General features: G+C 59.6%; 2 protein-coding genes across 3 annotated transcripts in view; both read left to right on the plus strand.

Moving 5' to 3' along the window:
* Nucleotides 1-5,719, plus strand: part of LOC127038336 (uncharacterized) — a 67,026-nt gene extending 61,307 nt beyond the window's left edge. Inside the window, exons 27-30 of the mRNA XM_050930919.1 lie at nt 702-914; nt 1,444-1,546; nt 1,666-1,859; nt 2,501-5,719. Of these exons, the coding sequence (XP_050786876.1) occupies nt 702-914; nt 1,444-1,546; nt 1,666-1,859; nt 2,501-2,716 (726 nt within the window). The 3' untranslated portion in view covers nt 2,717-5,719. The remainder of the gene's footprint in view (nt 1-701; nt 915-1,443; nt 1,547-1,665; nt 1,860-2,500) is intronic.
* Nucleotides 5,720-9,620: 3,901 nt separating this feature from the next.
* On the plus strand, nt 9,621-26,878 carry LOC127038117 (guanylate-binding protein 1-like). 2 transcript variants are annotated; one of them, XM_050930543.1, is made up of 11 exons: nt 9,621-9,639; nt 10,586-10,669; nt 11,689-11,898; nt 12,006-12,133; nt 13,627-13,736; nt 14,573-14,766; nt 16,806-17,048; nt 17,966-18,240; nt 18,698-18,910; nt 21,122-21,224; nt 25,730-26,878. In XM_050930543.1, the coding sequence occupies exons 3-11, from the start codon at nt 11,724-11,726 to the stop codon at nt 26,152-26,154; spliced, it is 1,866 nt and encodes a 621-aa protein (XP_050786500.1). In that variant the 5' UTR covers nt 9,621-9,639; nt 10,586-10,669; nt 11,689-11,723; the 3' UTR covers nt 26,155-26,878. The 2 variants fall into 2 exon arrangements, with proteins under 2 accessions (XP_050786500.1, XP_050786501.1); XM_050930544.1 differs by lacking the exon at nt 9,621-9,639 and having other exon boundaries at nt 10,345-10,669; nt 11,715-11,898.
* Nucleotides 26,879-27,233: the final 355 nt, after the last annotated feature.

A 27,233-nucleotide genomic window follows, 5' to 3' on the forward strand; every position in this document is an offset into this window, starting at 1 on the left:
AGACTGGGTTGTGGGGAAATACCGACACCCCAAGATGGAGGCTGGAGTCATGTGGTCTCATGACATGTCCCTGTAGAGTCATAGCAGCGTCACTCGCAGGCTGTGGGGGGGGGGTCTCAGGAAGGACCCCCAGGTTGGGGAAAAGCTTTTCCTAAGGGCCAGTGTCTTTTCCTAATGGCCCTGAATAGGCCATTCCCCACCCGCTATGTAGACGGAAAACATCTCACCCAGTGGGCGTTCCCCAGCTGTGACTACGTTTGAAATACAGACACATGGTCAGTGTTTGTCACTTCACATATGGAAACGCTCCAGGCACACACCTGGGGTAATGGTGTTCAGCAAATCCTCACTTGTCCAATCACTCTGCACATGCCTGACCTTGCAGAAAATACACCACAATGATGCCAGACTCGTGTCACCATCACATCACTGAACAATATGGGTTGCAGTGTCACACTCGGCCCTGCTCAGCTGGGGACCCGAGATGCCAGGCCAAGGGGACCCGGCCCAATCTCCAGCCCCAGGTGCATGTGGATCGGCTCACAGGCCTGCCCCGTTCAGGCCCTGTCATGGCTCGTACCCCAACCCCATCTGCACCCCCCTGGCTCACACCCGCCCCATCTTCACCCCCCCCAGCTCACACCCGCCCTCTCTGCACCCCCCCCGGCTCACGCCTGCCCTGTCTGTGCCCAACCTGGCAGCACCGCTTGGAGGAGCAGAAGCAGGAACTCTGCCGGCGCAATGAGCTGGCGTCCTTGGACCGCTGCACGGCCGCCCTGCTGGAGCTGTGGGACGAGCTGGAGGACTGGATCTGCCAGGGGGTCTATTCAGTGCCCAGGGGCTACCAGCGCTTCCTGGATGACCGGCAGCGCGTGGTGGAGAGATACTGGCAGGTGCCGGGGAAGGGAGTAAAGGTAGGAGAGGGCTGGTGCTCGGCTCTGTGGTTCTTTGTGCCCCCTCGTGCAGCCTGGAAAGCCCTGCTGAGAACTAGGCATCACTTTCCCTCACCTGGGTAGTTCCTGGCTCCTCCCCTGAGCGGGGGCAGCATCACAGAGTGAAGCTACCCCACTCTCACCGCCCTCCCGCCTGCTAGCGTGCCGGGGGACCTGGTTCCCGTGGCCCCTCCAGCCCTCGGCTGCTCTGCTGGGGGGCGGGGGCTGGTTAGTGCCTGGGTGACGGGGCCGTTTGTCCTGTTGCAAACCGGGTTCAGCCCCCAGCTCATCTGGAACCGGCGTCGAGGGTGTCGAGTGGGAACCAAATGCTGACTCTGGAGCTGGATGGGAGCTGGCGCCCGCTGGAGAGGAAAGGCCTCGTGTCCCAGCCCCTGTCCCGCTGAGCCAGGAATTCCCATTACTCTCCGGTGCCACGATCCAGACTCCCCACCTGGATCCGGCCCCGTGTGAGAAGCCCCCCGACCCGATGGCTCCCACTCTCCACCCCCAGGCCGAGGAGGTGCTGCAGGAGTTCCTCCAGTCCAAGGAGGCCGTGGCCCAGTCCATCCTGCAGACGGACGAGGCCCTGACGGAGAAGGAGAAGGAGATGGCAGGTACCCACCGGGGGGCATTGCACTGCTGGGGCAGGGGAGAGGGTGCCTGGGCTGCAGCCTGGCAGGCAGAGTCACTATGGCCCTCCCCATGCTGACCCAGTTCTCTCTCCCTGTCCCAGCCGAGCGAGCCCGGGCCGAGGCGGCCGAGCGGGAGCAGCAGGTCGTGCAGCAGAAGGAGGCTGAGCTGCAGCAGAAGCTGGAGGACCAGGAACGCAGCTACCAGGAGAACCTGCGGCAGCTGGAGTCGAAGCTGGAGGACGAGAGGAAGAAGCTGCTGGAGGAGCAGGGCAAGATGCTGGATCAGAAACTCAAGGTACCAAGGGGACCACAGGTGCTTGGCGCTGCGGGGGATGGATGGGCAGACCCGTCGTGGTCAACCCTGGCCCCATGCTTTGGGGGGGGTCCCACGCTTCAGAGGAATGTGGGGCCTCGGTGGCACAGGGGCTGGTAGCAGCTCTGCTCTGCCCCATTTTGACGGCTCCCCGCAACGATTGGAAGAGGAGGGGGCAGGGCAGAATGGGGGCAGGGAGGGGGCAGGAAGAGGCAGGGTGGGGCTGGGGTGGGAGGTGTGTTCAGACCCTGCACCCGCCTAGGGACGGTCCTTCGGATGGGCACAGCCTGGGCAAGGGTGCCCCTGCCACCAGCCTCTGCACGCCCAGGGGTGGGACTCCCGTCTGTGGGGTAGCCGGGGTGCTGGCATATGGCAGGCAGTGGCAGGATACTGGGCTAGGTGGGCCCATGGGGTGGATCCCCCTGAGATGGGATTGCTGGGGGGCGCAGTGTGGGGAATGGCGCATGCACACACACTGCAGGGCTCATCCCTTCCTGCAGAGGGTGGCAGGGACACACACACCCCGGCCCCACATCCCCCCAGGCCAGCCCCACGCTGTTGCTGTGACCTCTCCCTGCCTGTGGGGCGGGCTGGGGATCCCCTCACGCTCTCGCTGCCCCCAGGAGCAGGAGGCCCTGCTGACGGAGGGGTTCCGGGAGGAGGCCGGATGCCTGGAGAACCAGATCCGGCACCTGCAGCAGCAGAACGAGGAGATCCAGAAGCCGTCGTGGATCCAGTCAGCGCTGGGGGTGCTGATGGACGTGGTCCCCTTCGTGCTACCCGGCTTCGTCGGCAAGGCCACCGGGGTTGTCACCAACTTCATCCGGCGCCTGTTGTGATGGGATCCCCGGCTGCGCACTTGCTTCTGCACCCCAGCGCCCATTCACCTGCGGAACCCCCTGCCACAGGACGCTGTGCCGGTGAGCAGCTTAGGAATGTCCAGCAAAGGCTCCCAACCTCCTTGCTTCCTGGCCAGGGCTGGCCCCCCACTGGATTCAAACATGGCCTCATTCCAGACCCACCAGCATGCTGGGGCTCAGCTTTGCCCCCTAAGCAGAGGGCAGCAGGATTCTTTCTGTGGGTGCACTCGGAACTGCTGTGCTGCGTGTCATGGCCCCTGTACTGCCAACAACTGCCTCCATGTCTGGAAACCTGGCATGGCAAACACAGGGTTAAACATCCCCTGTGTCAGGATAGAGACACAGGTCACAAGGGCTCTGACCTGCTCCCCTTGCACCTGCGGGGTCATCCCCACCAGCTGGGCGGCTGCAGGCTCAGCTAGGGTCACCAGCTCGGAGAGATTTGCAGTGATGCTGACTCTCATGAGTCTGTCGTGAGTCTCATGGTAATTATCCTTTCCCGTAAAGCCCCAGCTCCTGGAGTCAGGTGGCTCATGTCTGTGGAGAAAGCTTCAAAATGCTGGTTACAGATCCCAGCCCCTGCTGCTCTAACCCGCTAGACCCCACTCCCCTCCCAGAGCCGGGGAGAGAACCCAGGAGTCCTGGCTCCCAGCCCTCCTGCTCTAACCACTAGACCCCACTCCCCTCCCAGAGCCGGGGAGAGAACCCAGGAGTCTTGGCTCCCAGCCCTCCTGCTCTAACCACTAGACCCCACTCCCCTCCCAGAGTCAGGGAGAGAACTCAGAAGTTCTGGTTCCCAGCCCCCCCGCTCTAACTGCTAGACCCCACTGCCCTCCCAGAGCCGGGGAGAGAAGCCAGGCGTCACACTGGGAAGGGCCTTACAGCCACAGGACGTGGGTTCACAATAGCAGAGGGAAAATGCCATTATGCTGTTAGCCCCTTTGCAAATGTCTCTAGGGTTGTGGGAATGGGCAGTAACTGTGTGTATTTGAATAGCTGCTGCCCGGTGCTCATTGTTAATTATCTGCACAAAACACCTCCTCATCCAGATGAAAACAAGCGTTTTTACCACATTGTAACAACTGGAGGACGTGATTTCCCATGTCCAGCGCCTGTGTTCAGACATAACCAGTGGCAGGTAACATACACTTTGTACTCCAAGATAAAACCTCCACCTACTGGAGTGAATCTGACTGTTTTAAAACGACTGCTTGTGCACCCCTACTGAAGGAATTATTGACACGCTGTGTGACAAGGTCAGGCCAGATGGCTACAGGAGAGTTACAAGGCAGATATCTTAGTCCCAGATTAAGCAGATCCCTCTTCCCTGGGTAAGGTAACAGGGGCAGTTCCAGATGAAGCAGGAACTTGCTGGAACCAATTGAGGCAGGCAGGCTAATTAGGACACCTGGAGCCAATTAGGAAGAAACTGCTAGAATCAATTAGGACAGGCTGACTAATCAGGGCACCGGGGTTTAAAAAGGAGCGCCCTCCAGTTTGTGGTGTGCGCGTGCGAGGAGCTGGGAGCAAGAGGTGCAAGGAGCTGAGAGTGAGAGGCTGTGCAGCTGGAGGACTGAGGAGTACAAGTGTTATCAGACACCAGGAGGAAGGTCCTGTGGTGAGGATAAAGAAGGTGTTTGGAGGAGGCCATGGGGAAGTAGCCCAGGGAGTTGTAGCTGTCATGCAGCTGTTACAGGAGGCACTATAGACAGCTGCAATATACAGGGCCCTGGGCTGGAACCCGGAGTAGAGGGCAGGCCCGGGTTCCACCCAAACCTCCCAACTCCTGATCAGACACAGGAGGAATTGACCTGGACTGTGGGTTCTACCAGAGGGGAAGGTCTCAGAGGTTCCCTGACCCACATGGTGAATCTCTGAGGCGAGCAAATCTGCCAATAATCGCAGGACCCACCAAAATAGAGGAGGAGTGTTGTCACAGTTGCTAAGGAAGAAGCATGCGGAATCGAGCTCCATTACTCCACCCATAAGATTAAACGTGTTTAAGAGGGTTAGTAAAGATTTGAAACACAAATTGTGGGAATCTTTGCTGGGTTGGTCTCCCATGGGGCCTCACATCCAGCTGTGGTGAGGGTTCAGCTGGTTTTACTGGTAAGCATGGTGGCTTTGGCTTGCCAGGGAAGGAGAACTGTGCAGAAGGTATGAAAGGTTGGGATACGAAGTCCACAAATGTCTATCTTGGCCTTCCCCAGGAGGCAAGCCTGAGCTCGGCAGGTCTGAGCATTGGATTCCTGTGGTGGTGACAATGGCTTTGGTAAAGTGCTATCAAGGTGGGGAGTGTAACGAGAGGCCTGGGCTTGACATGACCCACAGCCACCTTGTATCTGGACTTAGCATCACCTGCAGCCATCTTATGTGATCAGCCACCACGAGTGGAAACAAAACTGTGGAGTCAGGAGAATTCAGCCTTGACGTAGCAGACAGAGAGAAAACGATGAGCTGCAGCTGCAGCGTTACTCACGGGGCTAGATAGTCACACACTCATTGGAATGGGGAGAGACTGCAGAAGCTAACCTTGAGCTCCTGCAGCAGATTCTTGGTAATAAAAAGTCGGAGGTTGTGCTGTTGCAAGTGAATCCCACTAACGAAGCATAAAGATAAATGACCTTGAGAACATTTTACTAACTCTGAAAAATACAAAAGCGAATGAGTAGGGAGTCTTGCCACGTGAACCCCTGTGTCGAGAAAACGACTGGTCCGTGGCTTTGCATAGCGATACGTTGGGTAAAAGAATTGTTGAAGACAGAGATAGGAGAAATCCTTATCCTTACCTTTATAATGAGGGTCAGAAAACAAGTTTGTTGGAACGTAAAACCAGGCTACAGTTCAAGACCGAAGCTGCTCTGGCCCTCGGGAGACGTCTCTCTGCCTTTGTTGGGAGTGAAAAGCATGAAGACGCTTGACATGTGTATTCTTTTGCTTTGTTGCTAATTGTTCATAAATACTTGCACATGTTTAAGGATATTCACTGGAGGAAAAAGTCCTTGGAGATCCATCCCCGGGGAATGGGTGTTGCTCTGAGCCCACTGGAAATGGGGGTTAGCCCTGAGCACCTGGAGGGTAAAGCTGGGTCTCTACCTATGAGGATGGGTAGGGGTGGAAGCCCTATATTATACCCTGAGTACCCACGAGGGAGGGTTAGGGGTGAAGTCATGTGTTAGGTGGGTAACAGATTTGGTAAGGAATGTGGGCACACTAAGATCATTTGGACCAAATTGATTGAGTCTAACACAATGAATAATAAAAGAACACCCAGGCCATTCCGCTAGCCAAGATTTGCTGCGTAGTGGCAGAATGTCCACTCCAGACACCAAGGAAGGGGACACGAGGGGTGGGGGCTAGCCGAGGAGCCCATCCTCCTTGGTAAATGGGTAGTAAAATGAGGTTCGTGCACATGTGGACAGGAGCCTTCCAGGAAAAGAAGGCACTTCGGTCTGCTTGTAAGGGATTTGAAGTATATTGTAAAGGCGTGAAGCCAAAACCAGATAAAGATATGATACCGGCAGTGTGACAGGTTCGTTGACAGAGACCCCCTTGGGACTGTCACCTGATGTGTCGAAACTACCTCTGAGCCCATTTTCCTTGTCAGCTTGGGACTCCAGAACTCTGCCTTGTTGAGCCAGACACGCCAGCCTGCTGCAACACAGATCCTGTGAGAGCCCCAGCCCTTCATTGTTCCTGGCCTGACTCACAGGAAGGTTTGCAAGTAAACAGAGGCGTTTACAACCAATTGTCCTGGTTGATGGGAGCCATCAAGATTCTAAACTGCCTTTAATGGTCCAAACTTTGCATAATTATAACAGGACTTCAGAGTTATACTTCTAGTTTTAGATACAAGAATGATACATTCATACAAACAGCATGATCACACTCAGTAGATTATAAGCTTTGTAATGATACCTTACAAGGGACCTTTTGCATGAAGCATATTCCAGTTACAAACGTATTTTTATAAAGCACGACAAGTGCAGCGTCACGGGCAGTATTATAGAAGGCTGCCAGGAATCTTTCAAACTTGGTGTTGCTCCAGGAAAGGCAGCTGGGGCTTGTAAATTGAAGTTAGGGATGGTTACAGATAATTTTGTGCTACAGGGTGTGGAGTTAGAAGCAGCTGCCTTAAAAGACAGGAGTTATGACTTGGTAACCAGGGCGTGGAGAAAAGAGTTTCAAAGTGGAAAATGGAGAGTGAGCAGCTTAAAGTCTAGAACTGATGTATTAACACATGGAGTTGCCCAGAAACCGTTAACTGCAGCAGAGAAAGGCAGTCCTGCCATCGCCCCGGCATGCAAAAAACCCAACAGCCACTGGGGGAATAAATTCAGGGTTTGCAAGAACAGGTAACGCCCTTCACTTTCCTCCCAGAGCCAGGATAACAACCAGGGGTGAGGGTTCCTCACTGTCTTAACCCAGAGACCCCCATTCTTTGCTCATCGCTTGCTGCTTTTCGACTGTCCTGTAAAATGACTTTGCAGGGTTAATCAGTTGCTTCCCCTCCCCCCCTTGCACTTTTGTTTTTCTGAAGTATGAATGGGGTGCACTTTGGATACCTGTGTGAAAAGTTATTGGGGTTGTTTTGGCCAAAGCATCCCCGAGGTCTGCTGTATTCCACCGACACGTTAAAAGCAAAAGATCCACAGGCAGCCATGGAGACGAATGTTTTTCTGCCTTTCTGAGTGAGGCAGCTGCGTGGCAGGGATTGTACTTGGTGACTTTACCAGCCATGTGAGCTGCCTTAAGCAAAAAAGCATAAGGATTGAGGCTGGGATGTTGTGGAAACAGCAGCTGATGAACACGGCGCTTGGAGTGAGGGAATGGGGGGTTTGAGATCACAAAACCATGTTGCCGGTGTTTTCCCACATTTCCAAAACCTCAGTGGTGGTAAATCATTGAAACTGCCATTAAAAACAGGCTTAGAACACAAACCCGGGGGTGCAGGTTCACCTCCTCTGTTAGGCTATTAACAACTCCTGAAATGTGCCTATTGTTATTCTTTTGAGGACTCGGGGCCTTCAAAGTGCAGTGGCAAAATGACCTCAGGAGTACACGGCTTGATAGCGTTCATCATCATGTATTTTTGACAGGTTTCCACGCTCCGTGTCCTGCCCTCCCTCCCCGTTTCCGTTGGTGTCGAGGTTTGGCGCCGTCGGCCATTTTGAAAAAATAATTGATAATTGTTTATGTCTGAAGAGGGGGGATGTTGGGTGCTTGTGCTGTGATACATTTGGTTGCTTGTTTAGAGAAAAAAGGTTGAAAGAACAGAGTGTGTTTCCGTGAGGACAGTTTGAAGCAGCAGCAAAACCAGCGTCCGGGAGCCCGTGGATCGGAGAGGAGATGATTGCTTCTTCCCCCACGTTTTAACAAGTGGAGGTGAAAGGTAGATTACGGCCCGTAAAGCAATAAATGCTTTACAAGACGAGCCGATCTGAAGACACGTTCCTCCATTTAGCACTTTTGCATTTGTTTCAATAAAAGGGATCCTGCAGAAACATCCCAGGGTGGAAACCACAGAGAACCTGTTTATAAGGACACCCAGGCGTCCTTGCGACTGACTGCCCAGGCACCTCGGGATTGGCGCTACCCATAGGTCTAATGACCCTACTTGGGCAGGATCCAGGGGGGCCGGAATCTTGGTACAAGTGGGGGGGCCAAGAGGTCCCACCCCCTCCATGGCTCTGTCCCTGCTCCTCTTCTTCCCCCCGACACCCTGCCCCGACCAGGCCAGAAGCCAGAGCTGCTGTGGAGAGTCCAAGCTGATGCACCTGAGGGGGTGGGGACATGGGCTGGGGGCTGCTTTCATCGGGTGACCCCGGTTCGCCTGGCATGGGAAGGGGTCATGTGCTCTGCACCAGCCATGATGTTACAGACCTCGCTCACCCCCCTTTGTTGTCTCTTTCCCAAGCGGGACAGTCCCAGTTCAATCTCTCCTCAGGCGGAAGCTAGTCCAGCTCCTCCACCCCATGTGGTGCCCGTCTTGGCCCCTTTTCCAATTCAAATTGATCTTTTTGGAGCTGGGGGCCCAGAACTGCCTGCAGTGCTCATGGGGTGGGCGGCCCCTGGGCAGGGGCATTATGAGCGTATCTGTCTGATTATCGCTCCCTCTCCTGCCCATCTCTGCGGCCTGTTCGTCCTTCGGGCTGCTGCTGCGGGTGGAGCGAATGTGTCCAGAGAAATGTCCTGGTACCGGGAGGGGGGCGGGGGGGGAGAGACGAGCTGGGGCTGGCTGCTCTGAATCCTGTGAATGCACCAATCACATGGAAGCCGCAAGAGCCGGAGCCTTTCCTGGCACAGGGCTGATTCCGGGAAAGCTGGGGGGGGGGGACAGTCTTTCCACCAGCGCTCCCCTAACACCGAGCCCCCACCCCTACAGCTCGGTGCCCCCTGCTGAGCCCCCACCCTGCTCCCTGCAGCACAGCGCCCCCTAGCACGGCATTGGACCAGCACCGACCCTGAGGGACCCAGGGGTTTTTCACCTCCCCCTGCGGTGTGGGGCACGGGGCACTCGCAGGCTGAACGAGGGGATTTGCTGTCCCTGGAGTCTGTCACTGGTGCTGTGCGGCTGGCAGGGATTCAGCCTGACTTCGGGGCTGGTACAGGGGCTGGGCGAGGGGCTGCACTGCGCAGGGGGTCAGACCGGATCCCGGGGTCCCTGCAGGCGTCCCCGTCCCTGAGTCTGAAGCAGTTAAACCGGCCCCAGCCCTTCCTGCTCTTTTGGTTTCCATCTGACTTGTCCTGTTTCCAAAGCAGCTGTGGGGAAAGCCCGGCTCTGAGCCGCACCGACGGCTGGACAGACAGGCGCGTGGCTGGCCACCCTCACCCCGGGCAGGTAGGGCCCCAGCTGCTCCTCTGCCCCCCGGGGCTCAGACCCACAGGGGCAGCTGTTGCGGGTCAGGTGCCAGCCGTGGGCAGAGGGCACTGGGGGCCGTAACCTGGGCGTGCAGCAAAGGGAGCGGCTGCTAATGTGGGGGCTGGGTTGATCCAGGCTGGGGGAGCCGGCAGGGTCACCCCGGGTTGGCACTGGGGGAGGGGGTGAAGAGCAGGGTCCGACCCAACTGCCTAACACCTCCCCGCTGTGCTGCAGGGGTGAGGGCAGTGCTGGGATCCCAGGACCCCAAGGGTGGTGGGTTCCTGTTTCATTACCTGAGGAGGGAAGATTTTCACTTTGGAGGGGGGAGATGGGGAAACTGAGGCAAAGGGGGGGTCTGAGGCAGCAGCTGCATCTGAGGTTGGACATGTCCCCTGCACTCCCAGCACACTGGGGCTCAGCTTTGCCCCCTAAGCAGGGAGGCAGCAGGAGGCTTTCCCCTGGGTGCACTCTGGCCGCTGTGCTGTGTGTCATGGCCCCTTTACTGCCCACAGCTGCCTCTGTGCCTGGAACCCGGCTTGGCAAACCCACGGTTAAACACCCTCAGGATAGAGAGGCAGCCCTGCGGGATCGCACCCTCCACCCCCACAGCTGGGCGGCTGCAGGCTCAGCCGGGGCCCGCAGCTCGGAGAGACTCGCCCCTCCAGCCAGGTTTCCCGGAATCAGCCCTGTGCTGAGAAAGGCTCCAGCCGCTTTCGGTTTCCATCTGAGTCTGACACGTCCGGGGATTGGAGCTGCCAGACCCGGCTCGTCCCCCGCCCCGGGATGTGGGTTGGCAGCTGCAGGGCAGGGCCGGGCCCCCAGTGCTGCGGGGGGGTCACAACCCCCGCTCTAACTCACCAAGCACCCCCCCAGCCAGCCAGGGAAAGAACCCAGGAGTCCTGCTCCCAGGTCCCGCCCCAGCGGGAGGAGGATCAGAGTGTCACGCAGGGGCTGAGCGGGGCTCTGGGTCTTCTCTCACTTTCCAGATTGGCTGGGGCTGGTGACCGAGCAGGAAAGACGCTGCCCCCCGCTGAATTCAGCCGGCTTCAAGGCTGAGCGACCAGCCCCTGGTAAGAGACCCCCTGCACCTGCGGGACATATCTGCCTTGCTGGCCCTGGGAAGCGAACCCAGGAGTCCTGGCCCCCAAGCCCCTGCTCTAACCACCAGACCCCACTCCCCTCCCAGAGCCAGGCAGAGAACCCAGGAGTCCTGGCTCCCAGCCCCCACTCCCCTCTCCGAGCTGTGGATAGGGCCTGTCAGGGCACAGAGCTGTCACCCGCTCATTAGGGAGTTCCCCAGGGAGGTCCTGGCAGGACAGTTTAAGCAGCGGGCCTGGCTGGCACACATGGGGGTAGGGGGGCCGTCAGGAAATGGAGAGAGAACCCAGCCCCGCTCCCCGGCTGTGTGAAACCCAACCGGATCAGGGCCCTGCCGGGGGGCTGTCATCTCACTGCTGCTGGGGCAGTGTGTGGTCCAGCCTGCTCCATTCCCTGCTCAGGGATCGCTCTGGCCTCGCCCCCAGGCTCCCCCTAACCATAGGGACAAAGCACAAGGACTGTGAAGGGGGCTTTCTGCCCATGAAAGCTTAAGCCCAAATACATCTCTTAGTCTTTAACTCCTTGTTGTTTCTGTGGATACAGACTAGCATGGCTCGTCCCTGACGCTGAAGGACTGGGTGTTCCTGCTGAAATGATCAGCAATGCGGGGTGAGGGGTGGGCCCTAGCGCCAGTGAGAATCCAGCTCTGCCCTGCCAGCCTTTGTGGCTGCAAAGAAAACATTTCCAAATGTGATCTCTTCCAGACGGGCTTTTCTGCCTGAGTGTGCAGAGACTCTGAGCTAAAAGCCCTGTGAGTGGCATGCACTGCCTTGTTTCTAGTGTTGGCATGTTAACCCTGAAACCTAATGATGACACAGTGAGCTATTTCACTGCTCATTCCAGCTATGGGTCGGCCCAGGCATAGCGCCTGAGGTTGGAGCCACTTGTTGCTGGACGGGGGGGAATTTGGGAGAAACACTCCCTTTGCGTGCGCCTCTGGGGCAGAGCACCTTGAACACAAGCTGTTGACACCCTCCTATCCATTGTGCAGGGCTCTGTGCTGCTCCCTCTCTTTAGCCCGTGCCCATGGAGGGGCCCGTGTGCCTGGTGGGGAACGGCGCCGATGGGCAGCTGGAGGTGATGGCGGAGGCGCTGGGGATCCTGCGTGGCGTGGCCCAGCCCGTGGTGGTGGTGGCCATCGTGGGGCTGTACCGCACTGGCAAGTCTTATCTCATGAACTCCTTGGCCGGGAAGCAGAGAGGTGAGAGGTTTCCCAGCCCCCTTCCCGTAGGCCCCGGGCTGGAGCCGGGAGCGAGGGGGCAGGTGCGGCCGGGTGCTGGGTCTCTACCCCGTCTCCTCTCTCCCCAGGGTTCTCGCTGGGCTCCACGGTGCAGTCGCACACCAAGGGCATCTGGATGTGGTGCCTGCCCCATCCGCGCCGGGCCGGCCACACCCTGGTGCTGCTGGACACCGAGGGGCTGGGCGACGTGGAGAAGGTGAGCGGGGGGCTGGGGAGCTGGGGAGCAGATTCTGAGACCCCCCAAGGCCAAAGGGATCCTATGACTGTCTAGGTTCGGTCTAAGAGGTGGGCGGCTGGGTCCCAGCCTGGGGTGCGGTACTCAAGGGGGTGCTGTGCTGGGACCTCCCACCCACTGGCCTGCTGAGGGGCTAGGGGCAGCCAGGCAGGGGCGGCAGTGTCTGGAGGAGCTGCAGGGGGGCAGGTGGAGCAGCCAAGTGTCTCCTCCCAAGTGGGGGTGCCCCTCCTCCCCCGCTGCCCTGTTCCACTGCCCCCTCCGGGGGCGGAGCCGCCCGCCCAAGCTTGGACCTGGAGCCTGGCGGGGGGCAGGTGCTGATGTGGGGGTGTCCCCCTCTCCCCACCTGTGTATCCAGTCTCGGCTGAGCTGAGTGGGGGCTCCGGGGGAGCCTCTGGCCAGGGTTGCCAACTGCGGGAAATTATTTGTATGGACGGTACAGAAAAAAGTGATGGATGACCCCATCTTTTTACGGAAATGTTCTTCCAACATAAAGAGCCAGGGCTGGCCCCACTGTGACTTACCGGCGGGGAGCCTGTGGGAGGCTGCTGTGCCCTGCCCCCCAACTCCCCCCAGCTGCGGCCAGCCCGGCAGGGGCTGTACTGCCTGCCCACGCGCCTGTCTATCCGCCCACCTGCCCAGAGTTGCTGCTGGCTGGCGGGGGGAGAAGAGCAGCCCCCCGCCAGCCAGCAGCAGGTTAGGGGGATCCCCTGCCAGGAGAATTCCCTCCCCCCCACCCCAGGAATTGTGGACTCCCTGGGGCTGCCCCATGGCACGGACCTCACCCCGGGCCAAGGGGAGGGACAACTCAGCTCCGCTGCAAAGCTGGTGGTTTTTTATTAATATTGAAACATGTTTATGGATTTACGGACAGGCCCAGTTTTCGCTCTTTCTCACGGACTGTCCATGAATTTACTGATGGTCGGCAGCCCCGGGAACAGCCCCTTGATTCCAACACTGCCGGGGACGGAGAATCCCCCGAACCCCTGGGCCGGCTGCTCCCAGGGTTCGTTCCCCTCCCTGCTCAAAACGGTGCCTGATTCCCAGGCTGAATTTGCTGCATTTCATCTCCTGGCCACTGGCTCACGCGCCCCCCCACCCCCCACCGTATGCTCAACGCCGCGAGCAAATCTCTGCTCCGGACGGACGGATGGACGGGGATTGCGGCGCCCCGGATCCTGCCCTGGGCCTAGCTGAGCAGTGGGAGTCCTGGCCTGGCTCGCTCTGGGTGGGCGTGGGGATGGCTGGCCCCAGATTGGGCACATGTCCAGCATGTTGCCTTCTGGCCAAGCCCAGAGGGGAGATCCCCTCCCTGCTCCCACTGGGGAGCCCCCGTTGGGATCCCAGGCCGGCGCTAGCACGGGCGGCTGGTGCGCTCAGCCCCGGAGCAGCCCCCTCTCACCCTGTGCTGGGCACCCGGCCTCGTGCTTCAGATCCAACCCCCCCTCGCTGCCCAGGGCGACACCAAGAACGACGCGTGGATCTTCGCGCTGGCCGTGCTGCTCAGCAGCACCCTGGTCTACAACAGCAAAGGGACCATCGACCAGTACGCCATGGAGCAGCTGCAGTATCCTTGTCGTGGGGTGGCCATGGAGGGCATGGGGCTAGAGGCTATGGGAGTGGTCCCTGGGGGACGTGGGGCTGGGGGTGCTGGGGGATGTTCCCTGGGGGGGCCTAGCGCTGGGCCTCCTGGGGGGGGTCCCTGGGGGATGTGGGGCTGGGGCTGCTGGGGGGTGGCCCCTGGGGGACGTGGGGCTGGGAGGTCTGGGAGGTGGCCCTGGGGGATGTGGGTTAGAGACTCCTGGGGCGTGGCCTGTGGGGGATGTGGGGCTGGGACTCCTGGGGAATGGTCCCCGGGGGATGTGGGGCTGAGGCTGCTGGGGGGTGGCCCTGGGGGATGTGGGTTAGAGGCTCCTGGGGGGTGGCCCCTGGGGGACGTGGGGCTGGGGGCTCTGGGAGGTGGCCCTGGGGGATGTGGGTTAGAGGCTCCTGAGGGGTGGCCCCTGGGGGACGTGGGGCTGAGGGCTCTGGGAGGTGGCCCTGGGGGATGTGGGTTAAAGGCTCCTGGAGGGTGGCCTGTGGGGGATGCGGGGCTGGGGCTCCTGGGAAAAGGTCCCGGGGGGGGGGCTAGTGCTGGGGCTCCTGGGGAATGGTCCCCGGGGGATGTGGGGCTGGGGCTGCTGGGACTTGGCCCTGGGGGATGCGGGTTAGAGGCTCCTGGGGGGTGGCCCCTGGGGGACGTGGGGCTGGGGCTCCTGGGGAATAGTCCCTGGGGGGGCCTAGCGCTAGGGCTCCTGGGGGGTGGCCCGAGGGGATTTGGGGCTGGGATCCCCCCATTCAGTCCCACGCCAGCTGGTAGCACCCCGGCCTGGCCCCCGTTTGAGCCCTCAGCCCCCGGCCCAGCTTCGTGTCGGAGCTGACGGAGCACATCAAGGTGAAGGCGCAGAGAGGGGACGACGCAGAGGAGGACACCGAGTTCGTCCGGTTCTTCCCCAGCTTCGTGTGGGCCGTGCGGGATTTCACGCTGGAGCTGAGGCTCGAGGGGCAGCTGGTGACGGAGGATCAGTACCTGGAGCACGCGCTGGCCCTGAGGAAAGGTGAGCTGGGGTCAGCTGTGTGCAGGAGGGGCCCATCACCCCTGGTATCCTGCCTCCTCCCCCCCCCCGAGATCAGACCCATGGGCCCATCTACCCCGGCGTCCCGGCCCCTGGCACTGAGGGCCAGGCCCAGTCGTAGCCCAGGAGCCCAGTGCTGCACAAACAGAGCAAAGATACAGGCCCTGCCCCCATGAGCCGACGGTGTAAGAGACAGGTGGTGGAGATAGTTGGGGGTGCACCCGGGACATAACAGGGCAACGTGATCAGAACGGCCCTTCTTGGCCCTCGCAGCTGTGAACGTTTCTTGGCCAGGTCCAAATGAAACCTGAACCCAAGAGCTGGGAGCGCTATTCCTAGGACCCCTAACCCCTAGCCCCTAGCCCTAATCCCTAACCTTATCCCCAATCCTAATCCTAACTCCTAACCCTAAACCCAATCCTAACCCCTAGCCCTAACCCCTAACTCCTAACCCTAAACCCAATCCTAACCCCTAGCCCTAACCCCTAACTCCTAACCCTAAACTCAATCCTAACCCCAGCCCTAACCCCTAACTCCTAACCCTAAACCCAATCCTAACCCCAGCCCTAACCCCTAACTCCCAACCCTAAACCCAATCCTAACCCCAGCCCTAACTCCCAACCCTAAACCCAGCCCTAACCCTCATTCTAAGTGGCCTAATCCCAGCTTGATCTGTCCTACCCATGTGAACCAAAACTCGAACTCTAGGTGCTACCCATAAGAATCCTAACCCTGACTCCAAGTGGCTTAACCATAGAAACCCTAAATCTAGGGCGGGGGGCCCTGCTCATAGGATCCCTAACCCTGACTGCAAGAGTACTACCGAGAATAACCCTAACCCAAAGGCAGGGAGGCCTAGTAAGAAGAACCTGATCCCTAACTCTAACCCTAACCCGATCCCTAACTCCAAGTGGCCTACCCGAAGGAACCCTAACCCTAACCCTAAGAGGCATAACCCATCCAAACCCTAACCCCAGGGAAGGAAGCCCCATTCATAGGAACCCTAATTCTAAGTCTAAGTGGCATAACCCATAGGAACCCTAAACCTACTCAAACTGACTGAGCCATAGGTACCCTAGCCCCAGAGTGGGGAGCCCGACCCAATAGGATCACTAATCCTAGATGCAAGTGGCCCTACCCACAGAAACCCTACGGAGGGGAAACGTACCCACAGGATCACTAACCCTAACTCTGAAGAGCCCACCCATAGGAACTCGACCCCTAGGGTGGGGATCCGTCCCCATAGGATCCCTAACCGAAAGGTGGGGAACCCTTTTCATACGAAACCCTAAACCTAATTCTATGGGTCCTACCCATAGGAACCCTCACGCTAACCCCAAGTGGCCGACCCATATGAACAAGACCCCAAGGGCAGGAAACCCTATTCATAGGAACCTTAACCCTTACTCAGTGGCCTACCCACAGGAAGCCTCATCCCAACTCGACAGATCCTACCCATGCGAACCCAAACCCTAACGCTACGTTGCCTACCTCCGAGCTCTGCCACGACCGCTGGATAACACACAGGTCTCGCGTCTCCAGGGCGCCGGGCACTCCCGACCCCTCGAGCTCTCAAGCAGCGGTTGGGAGAGGTGTGTAGTCACAGCCGACCATTTGGGTTTGGGTTTGGGTTTGGGGAAACCTGCAGATTAAGGCACCATTTCACAGGGTCTGGTTGGGTTTGTTGACTTGTTCTGCTGGGGGTAAAATAAATAATAAAAAAATACAAAAAATTGGATTTTTTTTCTTTTGGTTTTAAATAACGTTTGGTTCCAAAATCTCCATTTGACTTTATTCAGCGTCCCGACTCCAGACATGGTTTAAAATGGCCATAATTAAAACACCACATTTCCTTCAGCTCCAAAGTCAGGTTTTCTCAGCTTTTCAGTTTTCCAGAACTTTTCATTTTCCACCTGACCTCAGCCAAATTTTCCCCTGATGTTTGGAAGCTGCCAACAATCCAAAACTCCTTTCTTTGCCCAGTGCTGGGTGTAGCCTCCTGCTTCTCCTTGGCTCTCCAGGTAACAGCAAGAAGGTGATGGACTACAACCTGCCGCGGCAGTGCATCCGCAGCTTCTTCCCCACCCGCAAGTGCTTCGTGTTTGTCCAGCCGGTGTCGCGGCAGGAGATGGGCCAGCTGGATTCGCTGCCCACCAGCGCCCTGGACCCGCAGTTCCTGGAGCAGACCCGCCGGTTCTGTGACTACGTCTTCCAGTGCTCAAACATCAAGACGGTCAAAGGAGGGATTCCGGTCAACGGGCGAAGTACGTCAGCCCCACGGCTGCTCGGGGAAGACGCAAGCCGATGGCTTTGCTGGCCGATCTGCCCTCTGTGGCCGAGAGAAACCCAGCCCCGAGGAGGGGGGAATTTCCCCTGCATGCGGGGGCTATTTTCAGAGAGCATTTAGCAGGTGTTGGAGAATTGAACCATCTGTGACTCTGGGAGATCCCCTGGGTCCTTGGTCTCTCTCCCTTTGCCCCTGTGTGGCGCCAACACGCCTGGGTGAAAGCAGAACCCTCCCAAGCAGGAGCTGTTAGCCCTGGAGCCAGGGAGACGAGGGTCCCCTAGCAGGCTGTGACCGCTCGGATCGCCTAGGGATGGGCATGGGGGGAGCACCGGTAACACACTCTGCCGTGGGTTGCACCTGGCCTGGTAGCAGAGATGGAAACTGGGGGCTCTCCTGCATTCAGGGATCCTTGAGCCGCTCGGCTTCAGATTTGGCCGGATGCCGATGCTCACCCGCCTTGGCAAGCTGCCAGTTAAATGGCCCCGGCCCAGTCCCAGCTCTGCAGAGAGGCCACGCGGAGCCCTGCTGACTGCTGAGATGGTGCTGGCGTCATTCACCGGTGGGCAGGTGTGACGGGTGCCTCTCGCCCTGAGCTGACCTGCCGTGGAGAGGAGCTTGGTCCGGGCCCGGCTATGGAGCCCTGGCTCTGCTCAGAGGACGCTCGCTCCGAGCCTCTAACAGTTCGAATCCCAGATGAGCCCCGTTGGACTGGGGTCTGCAGAGCTAAAAGCAGGAGCTCTGTGTCTGCGACCAGAATAACCCCTATCCTCCAGGGATCGGCACAAAGGAGAATCTGGGACACGCTCCCCAGTGGAGATCCCGGGGTGCCAGGTGCTGTACAAATATACAGTCCCCTCCCCCCCAGCTCTTAACCCTCCCCCTTCCCTTGCCCAGGGTTCGGCGCCTTAGTCCGGAGCTACATGGACACCATCCGCAGCGGGCAGGTGCCCTGCCTGGACAACGCGGTGACCGCCATGGCTGCCATCGAGAATGAGGCAGCCCTCAGGGAGGCGCTGGCTCACTACGCGGCCGGGATGGGGGGGCTGCGGCTGCCGGCGGAGCTGGGCGAGCTCTCGGCGGTGCACAGGATGTGCGAGGAGGACGCCCTGCAGCTTTTCATGCAGCGTTCCTTCAAGGACGAGGAGCAGGGCTTCCAGAAGCAGCTGGTGGTAGGTGGGGGCGTCCCAAACCGGGCCCAGCAGCGAGAGAATTGCTGGGATGGATCTGCACTGCGGGGAGCCCCCTGGGCACCAGTGGTGGGTAAGGGCCCCTTTGTGCCAGGCGCTGTACGGAAACCTGGTCCCTGCTCCGGGGACCGTCCAATCCCCAGGTGACCTGATAGGCCAATGGACCATTGGCACTTCCAATCCTCTGACTGGCCAATGGATCGCGGACCCTCCTAACCCCTGATTGGCCAGTGGACCATTGGCCTCTGTTCCCCTGATTGGCCAGTGACCCATTGACCCGCTGATCCCCCGAGTGGCCAGTGAGCCTTCGGCTCTCCCATTCCCCGCTTGGCCAGTGACCCACAGTCGGGTGCAGGCGTCAGCCAGGGGAGGCAGGAGGGCACCGCAATCCAGCCCCAGCCGTTGCTCTGCGACGAAGTTTCTCCCTTTCCGTGCCCAGGCCGGGATCACGGAGCGATACGCAAACATCCTAGCAGAAAATGAGGCCGTTTCAGAGCAGACCTGCCGTGTCCTGCTGGAGGAGCTCTCGGCCGCCATGCAGCAGAAACTCAGCACCGGGCTTTACTCCCAGCCCGGCGGGTACCAGGCCTACGACAGGGACCAGAACCAGGTGGTGGAGAATTACCGGGCCAAGCCCAACAAAGGGGTCAAGGTGAGTGTCTGAAATTAGCCCCCCGTCTCGGCCTGGCAGTTACAGGAGCTAGTGCAGCTCCAGGTGGAGGAGCCGGATTCCGCTCCAGCTTGTACCTCACCAGCAGAGTTGGTGCCTAAACCCCAGCGGCTGAGTCAGGCTTCCCCGCTTCGCTGAGGACAAAGTAGAGGGGCAACGGCGGGGAAAGGCCGTGCGGTAACTCGGGTCTGATCAGTGACAGTTAGTGGGGCCCTGTGCTCAATTTCGTTTTTGGGGCCCCCCTGTGGGGGGAACATTCTCTCTTATTTCCCCCTATTTTTCATTTTTTTTCTCCATTCTCCTGGGGCTCAGGGTTGGGGTGCAGGGTCTGGAAAGGAGTCAGGGTGTGGGAGGGGGATCAGGGTTGGGGTGCGGGGTCTGAAAGGGAGTTAGGGTGTGGGAGGGGGATCAGGGTTGGGGGTGGGGGGTCTGGAAGGGAGTTAGGGTGTGGGAGGGGGATCAGGGTTGGGGTGCGGGGTCTGGAAGGGAGTTAGGGTGTGGGAGGGGGATCAGGGTTGGGGGTGCGGGGTCTGGAAGGGAGTTAGGGTGTGGGAGGGGGATCAGGGTTGGGGTGCGGGGTCTGGAAGGGAGTTAGGGTGTGGGAGGGGGATCAGGGTTGGGGTGCGGGGTCTGGAAGGGAGTTAGGGTGTGGGAGGGGGATCAGGGTTGGGGTGCGGGGTCTGAAAGGGAGTTAGGGTGTGGGAGGGGGATCAGGGTTGGGGGTGTGGGGTCTGGAAGGGAGTTAGGGTGTGGGAGGGGGACCAGGGTTGGGGGTGTGGGGTCTGACTGGGAGTTAGGGTGTGGGAAGGGGTTTAGGGTGGGGGTGAGGGTCTGGGTGGGAGTTAGGGTGCAGGAGGGGGCTCAGAGCTGGGGAAGGGGGTTGGGGTGCAGAGCGCTTACCTGGAGCAGCTCCGGTTTGGTGCCGGGGGTGCAAGTGGCTCCGCATGTCCCCCGCAGCTCCCATTGGCAGTGATTCTCAGAGCCCCCCTTTCCCCCCCGCTGCCAGGCTGGGCTGCCCAGAACGCCGGGGCTTTGGGGACTGCAGCCCAGGGCCCCAGGCTAAGGGGGCCCCAGAACCCCAGGCTGCAGCCCCAGAACCCCAGGCTGCCCCCTTTCTGAACCCGGCCCTGCAAGCACAGGAGGAGCACGGGGCGGCCACGCAACTGGCGGCCGGAGAGAAGCAACAGTTTCCCCTTCAATGCGCCGCTTCTTTCCGGCTGGCTGCACGGCTGCCCCATGCTCCTCCTGAGTCCTCTAGCCACGTTCACGGCGCTCCTGCTGCCTGCACCTCCCGCCTGCTCCCCTGAGGCTGGGGGGAGCCTCTCTCCCTGCTCCCTTGCCCCCCACAGCTTCTGCCCCCCGCAGTCCCCTCCTGCTGGTGCTGAGCTGCCCAAGTGCCCGGCCCTGGGGCCCCCTGTTGTTGGGGGGGCCCCATGCCAGGGCACAGTGTGCTTCACAGTAAATCCGCCCCGGGTCTGACTGTGACCTGCAGTCACTGTGGCCCATGGGGATGGACTCCGATCCCACGTGGGGGTTTTGGGGAGCTGGAAAGGTCTCGCAAAGCCCCTTGGTCATGGAGCAGGAAGGCCCCAGGATCCTGCCCCGCTCTGCATGGGCCCCATCCAAATCTTTCCATTGGCTGTAATGGGCTTTGCATCAGGCCCTGTATGAACAGCGACTGGGCCCTGGGTGAGATGACACCACACATGTCATAGCTTCATCGATTCTCAGCCCACGAGGGACCCCTGTGATCAGCGAGTCCGACCTCCTGCACAGCACAGGGCGTAGGACGTCCCTGAAGTGATTCCTGTTTGAACCAGAGCAGATCTCACCGAGAAACACCCCACATTCCCCTGTGGGTGACAGCGTTGGCCTTGCGGGCAGGCAGCTCCTCTCGACCCGGTCGCTTGCTTTCTAACCCGGGGCTCTGGTGCACCATCGGGAAGTCCCCACAAAAGTGCCGATTTTCCTCCCCAAGAGGATGAGGCCGCAGAGAGGTGGGATCAGCCCCTGTGCTGCAGCTCTGCTCCCCTCACTCCACCCGACCCCAGCTCCTATGATCCTCTGGCTTCACGGGGAGAATATTTTGCCCCGAGGTGGAGTAAAGTGAGGCCTGCTCCCCTGAGAAAGGAGGGAGCTCATTAGCATATTGATTGGATGAATAACCCAGCTCTTGGCCATCTCTGGTCCCAGGCAGAGGAGGCTCTGGAGCAGTTCCTGGCCAGTAAGAAGGCGGAGGCGGAGGCCGTGCTGAAGGCCGACAACCTGCTGACTGAGGCGGAGAAGCACGTGGCCGGTGAGACCCCACAAACAAGTCCCTGCCCCCTTTTCTTTGCAGTAGAAGCAGTTTCCATCACTGCAGCGTGTCTGTGCAGCGCCTGGCGCCGTGGGGCCCTGGGCCAGGATTGTGGCTCATAGGTGCTATGGCCAAGCAGACTGCAAATAATACCAGGGTCACATGCTGCAGAGCGTCTGTCGGCCAAACTCATTGCACCCACCAGGAGCTCCCTGCACCCCCCCCAGCAAACTCCCCGAGTGCCCCGTCCCAGACCCCTTTATTTTAGAGTCTCCCTGCAACCCCCTGCCCCTTCTCCCATGCAAGGTGCTCTGAATGCCCCCGACTCCCTCCCATACCCAGGGCTCGGTGGGTCCATGTCACGGAGTGTGGGGGGAGTCAGGGTCCTGCACCCCCACATCCTGCAATTCCCCAGGACTCTCAGCCAGCCAGGAAAGCAGAAGGTTTATTCAGACGACAGGAACACAGGCCAGGACGGGTCTTGCAGGTACAGACAACAGGATCCTCCCAGTTAGGTCCATCTTGGGGCCCCAGGAGCATCACAGCCCCCTTGGAGGGTCAGAGCCCTGTCTGTCCTTCCCTTCCTCCCCCAGCCAGCTCCAGACTAAAAACCCCCCCAGCCCCTCCTCCTCTCAGCCCCTTTCCCGGGCCAGGAGGTCACCTGATCCTTTTGTCTCCAACACCTTCTGCTGGCACCTTTGCAGAGGGGCGGCCCAGGCCATCAGTTGCCAGGAGACAGTGTCAGGCATTTAGGTGCACTGGCCCTTTGCTCTGCCAGATACTTAAGAACTGCCATGCGGACACTGAGGCACCAACACAGCACTCACAGCCCCCAGTAAGAACAGGCCCAGTTCCTCACACCTCTCCCCTCTTCGAGACCGAACAGAGCGGGGTCACTTCAGCCAGTGACCTGGGGAAGTTCGAACCCACCCACGTTCCCAGGGACGCCCCAACATCCCTCCCATTCCTTGGGGAGAATTACCCCAGGCCCGTCCAGTTTCCTGCCCCCCTTTAGGTCGGGGGGGCTCGAGGGCACTCGTAGTTCACAGGTGGGAAGGCTTATGCAGCCCGTGCCCTTTCCCCACCCCAATACCCCTAGGGATCAAGCTGGGCTGGGGTCTTCTCCCCGCGTTCCAGTCTGAGGGGCTGTGATTCGGGCTCTCCTGGTTCAGAGCCCCCCTTTGGACCTGGGCCCCCCTCTGGAAAGGCTCCTCTGTGCTGGGCAAGGGTCCTCCAGCCACTTTCCCCTTGTCCCAGGCCTCCCTCACCCTCTGGCAGGGGTCACAGGAGCGGCAGCGCTGCCGGACAGGAGTAAAGACCCCAGGCCAGTAAAAGTTCCGTAGCAGCCGCTGCTGGGTCCACCAGGTTCCCTCGTTCCCTGAGAGGGGGATGTCATGGGCCCAGCACAGCAGCTGGCAGTGATACTTCCGGGGCACCACCAGCTGCCTCCTGATCCCCCATGACTCCATTTTCCTTGGGGGAGCCCATTCTCGGCACAGGAACCCCTTCTCCCACAGGAACCTTTTCCGGCAATGTGCTCCCATGGTCTGTACCGCACTGAGGTTGGCCAAGTCCCTTATCTTCCGACAGGAGGGATCTTTCTGCAACTCGGCCTGGAACTCAGCAGCTGGGGCGGGGTGGAGATCTGCTCCCTTCCACTGGCTGGGTCCAAAGCCGCAGCCTCTCTGAGTCGTGTCCCTGGGCATTCCCTCCCCACCGGGTTAGGATCCTGCGCCTCGGGCAAGGCACTCTCTCCATTGTCAGGGCGTTGTGCCCCTTGCTGGCTCTGTCTATGGGTCCCAACTAGGGCACCCTGGGAGCTGCTGGGCCAGTCCTCCAGGTCCTCCCCCATCAACACCTCTGTGGGCAAATGTGGGTGTACCCCCATGTCCTTGGGGCCCTCCTTGGCCCCCCACTTCAGGTGTACCCTCGCCATGGGCACCTTGAATGGGGTCCTGCCCACGCCCATCAGGGTCAGGTAGGTGTTGGGCACCATCCGATCTGAGGCCACCACCTCGGGCCTGGCCAGCGTCACCTCTGCGCCCGTGTCCCAGTTCCCAGTGACCTTCCTCCCATCTACCTCCAGGGGAACAATGCACTCTGTCCAGAGGGGCAGCCCTGCACCCACCCTGTAAACCAAAAACCCGGAGCCTGGAGCATCCAGTCCCCCAGAGGAGCTGACCTGGGAATGCTGCCCCTCGTCTGGCTGGGTCTTTACCCAGTTAACCGTCTGTGGGTTGGGTCTGCTCAGTCTGTCCCTGAGCCTGGGGCACTGGGCCCGTATGTGGCCTCTTTGGCCACAGTGATAGCAGCCCATGTCCCATGGGTCCCCTCGAGCAGGGTTCTCCATGCTTCCCCTTCGGGAGGTCCCCAGGTCACTCTCTTTCCACATTGTGGCAGCCCTGCTCCTTTGGGACTCCTCCCTGTTATCCCCTGCCCGACTGTCCACAAACTCCTCGGCCAGCTGGCCTGCGTGCTGTGGGTTCTCCGGCTTCTGGTCCATCAACCACAGCTTCAGGTCGGACGGGCACTGCTCGTACAGGTGCTCCAGTATGAATAGGTCAAGCAGGTCCTCTTTAGTTTGGGCCCCAGCTGTCCACTTGCGGGCATACCCCTGCGCCCGGTTGACCAGTTGTAGGTATGTGACCTCATGGGTTTTACGCTGACTCTGGAACTTTTTCCGGTACATCTCAGGAGCCAGCCCAAACTCGCAGAGCAGGGCCTGTTTGAACAGTTCGTAGTCCCCTGCCTCCGCCCCTTTCAGTCGGCTGTACACCTCCACGGCTGTGGAGTCCAGTAAGGGGGTGAGAACTGCGATCCTGTCTGCAGGGTCAACCCTGTGCAGCTCGCAGGCATTCTCAAAGGCCGTCAGGAAGGTATCTATGTCCTCCCCCTCCTTACGCCAGGCCAGGAAGTACTTATCAAAGCTCTTTGTAGTCCTGGGTCTCCCCTAGCTCACCGCAGCCGGGCACCCGCTGCTCCTCAGCCGGGCCAGTTCCAGCTCACGCTGGCGCTGGTTCTCCTCGTGTTTACGCTGGTTCTCTCGCTCCTTCAGTTCTTGCCTCCTTAACTCGAGCTCTTCCCGTCTCAGCTCCCTGTCATGTTCCATCCGCATCCGTTCCAGGGATGGGGAGCTCCGCCGGGATGATCCCCTGCTGGCCGCGGGGGTCAGGGTGCCCTCGGTATTCACTGGGCTTCCCCCAACCCCTCCCCTAGGTATAGGTGGGCAGGGTCTCGGGGTGTTCTTGGCAGCAGTCTGGCCCCTCCCAGCCATGTCAGGCCCCGGCCCACGCTGCGTCCGCTGGGCGGCTTCCCTCAGGGACAGGGCCCGGTTCACCCAAGTGATCCTTCTCCTCCAGCTGGGCAATTAGCTGTGCCTTGGTGGACCTCCCAGTGCGCAGCCCCCTCTGCCTGCACAGCTCCGCCAGGTCTTTCCTAAGGCGCTTAGCACACATCTTCCTGCTGGCCACTCGCCGGCCTGTGCTCTCAGCTTCCCACCGGTTCCAGGGAGACCCTCGTGCACCAGCCCTTCTTCAGGTCACCCCCTCTGCCAGGGTCGAGCTGCAGACTCCTCTGCCCCTGGGACTGCTCCTGCAATCCCCCCGAGGGATCCTGTTACTGCAAAGTCCTTCTCTCTGGGCACACACTCAAAGGGGTTTATCACCCCCTGAGCCCGTCTCTCTCTGACTCTTCAGCCCACCTGGTCCCCGTCAATCCCCCTTCGTTTTGCTGCTTCCCGGTCACTTACTGCAGGAAGCACCATCCATGGGGTGAAGTAGATCCCACCACTGCCACCAGTTGTCATGGAGTGTGGGGGAAGTCAGGGTCCTGCACCCCCACATCTTGCAATTCCCCAGGACTCTCAGCCAGCCAGGAAAGCAGCAGGTTTATTCAGACGACAGGAACACAGGCCAGGATGGGTCTTGCAGGCACAGACAACAGGATCCCCCCATTTAGGTCCACCTTGGGGCCCCAGGAGTGTCACAGCCCCCTTGGGGGGTCAGAGCCCTGTCTGTCCTTCCCTTCCTCCCCCAGCCAGCTCCAGACTGAAACCCCCTGCAGCCCCTCCTCCTCTCAGCCCCTTTCCTGGGCCAGGAGGTCACCTGATCCTTTTGTCTCCAACACCTTCTGCTGGCACCTTTGCAGAGGGGCGGCCCAGGCCATCAGTTGCCAGGAGACAGTGTCAGGCATTTAGGTGCACTGGCCCTTTGCTCTGCCAGATACTTAAGAACTGCCATGGGGACACTGAGGCACCAGCACAGCATTCACAGCCCCCAGTAAGAACAGTCCTAGTTTGTTCCAGTCCCCATCCAAACTGCCCTTCGAGCCGTGGTTAGGTGGGTCCCATGCTGAGATGCTGGTGTCAGGGGCTGGCTCCCTAGTTGTCCGCCCCTGTCTCATGCCAACCAAGTCGGGGGTGCGGGTTTGCGTGGTGCCTGGGAGCTGCTCCAAGTGGTTGGGGGAGGGGTTGTGCCTCTATTTCCCCTTTTCTTTCCCCCCCAAAGAGGAGAAGCAGAAGGCAGAGCTGCTGGAGCAGCAGCGGAAGGCGGCGGAGGAGAAGCAGCTGCAGACAGAGCAGCTGATGAAGGACCAGGAGCGCAGCCACCAGGAGAATGTGAAGCAGCTGGAGGCCAAGGTGGCGGAGGAGCTGGCCAGTGCCCGGCAGGAGGCAGAGTGGGCACTGCAGAGCAAGCTGAAGGAGCAGGAGGCCATGCTGCAGAAGGGCTTCGCGGAGAAAGCCAGGCTGATGGAGGACGAGATCTCAGGCCTCCGGCGGGAGATCAGCTCCGCCAGCAAGACCGACTTTCTGTCAAACCTTTTCAGCACCATCAGGGAGGGGCTGAGAGCCGTCGGCAACGTGTCCGATTTTCTAACAACCAGGCACCAGTTGGGGAAGGGGATGCGTATCCCGAGTAAAACCAAGAGATGAAAGTAGCCGGGCCCCTGTGGGTTCCCCCCTGGTGGGAAGTCCCACAAACGCTGCTTCTCTGCACAATCGAAAGCTTCTGCTGACTAATTCCTGTGATCTGCCAGATCCCACAGCTACTAACACAGGGCCCGGAGCTGTCTGCAAAAGGAAATCACAGGATTCCTGGGTTCTGTCCCCAGCTCTAGGAGGAGAGCAGGGTCTAGTGGTCAGAGCAGGTGGTCTGGGAGCCAGGATGCCTGGGTTCTGTCCTCATCTCCTGCACTGTAATTCTGTGAACCTTTGTGCTGATCACATCACTGTTCCATGCCTCAGTTGGCCCTCTGTGAAATGGGGACCTTCCCTCTGGGTTGGGAGGACAAAGCCTTGTTTGTCTGTTAGGTGCTGAGCGGATGGTGCTCTCTACATGCACAGTGTTAACACGGGGATCTCCAGCGACCAGCTCCCAATTTCCCTGCATGCCCCTGCAGCCGTGTAAATGCAGCCCCACTCCCAGGGCTCCCATCTGCCGGTGCTGTAATGGGGCTGCCAGGTGTCTAGGGCGAGGCAGCTGTGGGGATGTCTCCTTTCCCCAGCTCAGCATGCTGAGAGCTGGGTCATTATCCCCCCGTCTGTAACGAGCGGGGCCGGCAGGTGGCTACAAGCTCCAACACCTGTATCTCCCTGCGCCGGGAGACACTGCGTCCTGCAGCCCGGGTCGGAATTAAACAGGTTTGCATGAGCTGGAGCAGCCTGTCCCAGTGTCTTTATTAATGACATCTCTCACTCTCCCTCCACCTGTAAATGCAGGAAAACAGAGCCAGAGGGGCTATTTTTCTCCTCCAGTGGAACCATGCACCTGTCCCATAAGGCTTTGCAGCATTAGCTCCCCCTCGCACATAGACAGATATCGATATGGAGAAGATTCTACAATCAAAGGCTAAATGGAAGGAGCAATTAAGCCCCTTCACGGAGTGAGATTGCCAGAAATTACAGAAGTCACTGTCCAAGGCACTAGGCCACAGGCCGAGGCTAGCGCTAAAATTAAAGGCAGGTAGTTTCCCTGGTTGCAAAGGCAGTGGCGGAGGTTTGGGCTGATGTGT

The sequence above is a fragment of the Gopherus flavomarginatus genome, chromosome 20 (genome assembly GCF_025201925.1).
Source record: "Gopherus flavomarginatus isolate rGopFla2 chromosome 20, rGopFla2.mat.asm, whole genome shotgun sequence".
NCBI classification, from domain to species: domain Eukaryota; kingdom Metazoa; phylum Chordata; order Testudines; family Testudinidae; genus Gopherus; species Gopherus flavomarginatus.

Excerpts from the sequence above, each read along its gene's own strand:
- LOC127038117 (XM_050930543.1), top strand. The coding sequence starts at position 11,724 with ATGGAGGGGCCCGTGTGCCTGGTGGGGAACGGCGCCGATGGGCAGCTG. Across the intron at positions 14,767-16,805 it reads CGCGCTGGCCCTGAGGAAAG|GTAACAGCAAGAAGGTGATG; the intron begins GTGAGCTGGGGT and ends TTGGCTCTCCAG. Across the intron at positions 21,225-25,729 it reads GGCGGAGAAGCACGTGGCCG|AGGAGAAGCAGAAGGCAGAG; the intron begins GTGAGACCCCAC and ends TCCCCCCCAAAG.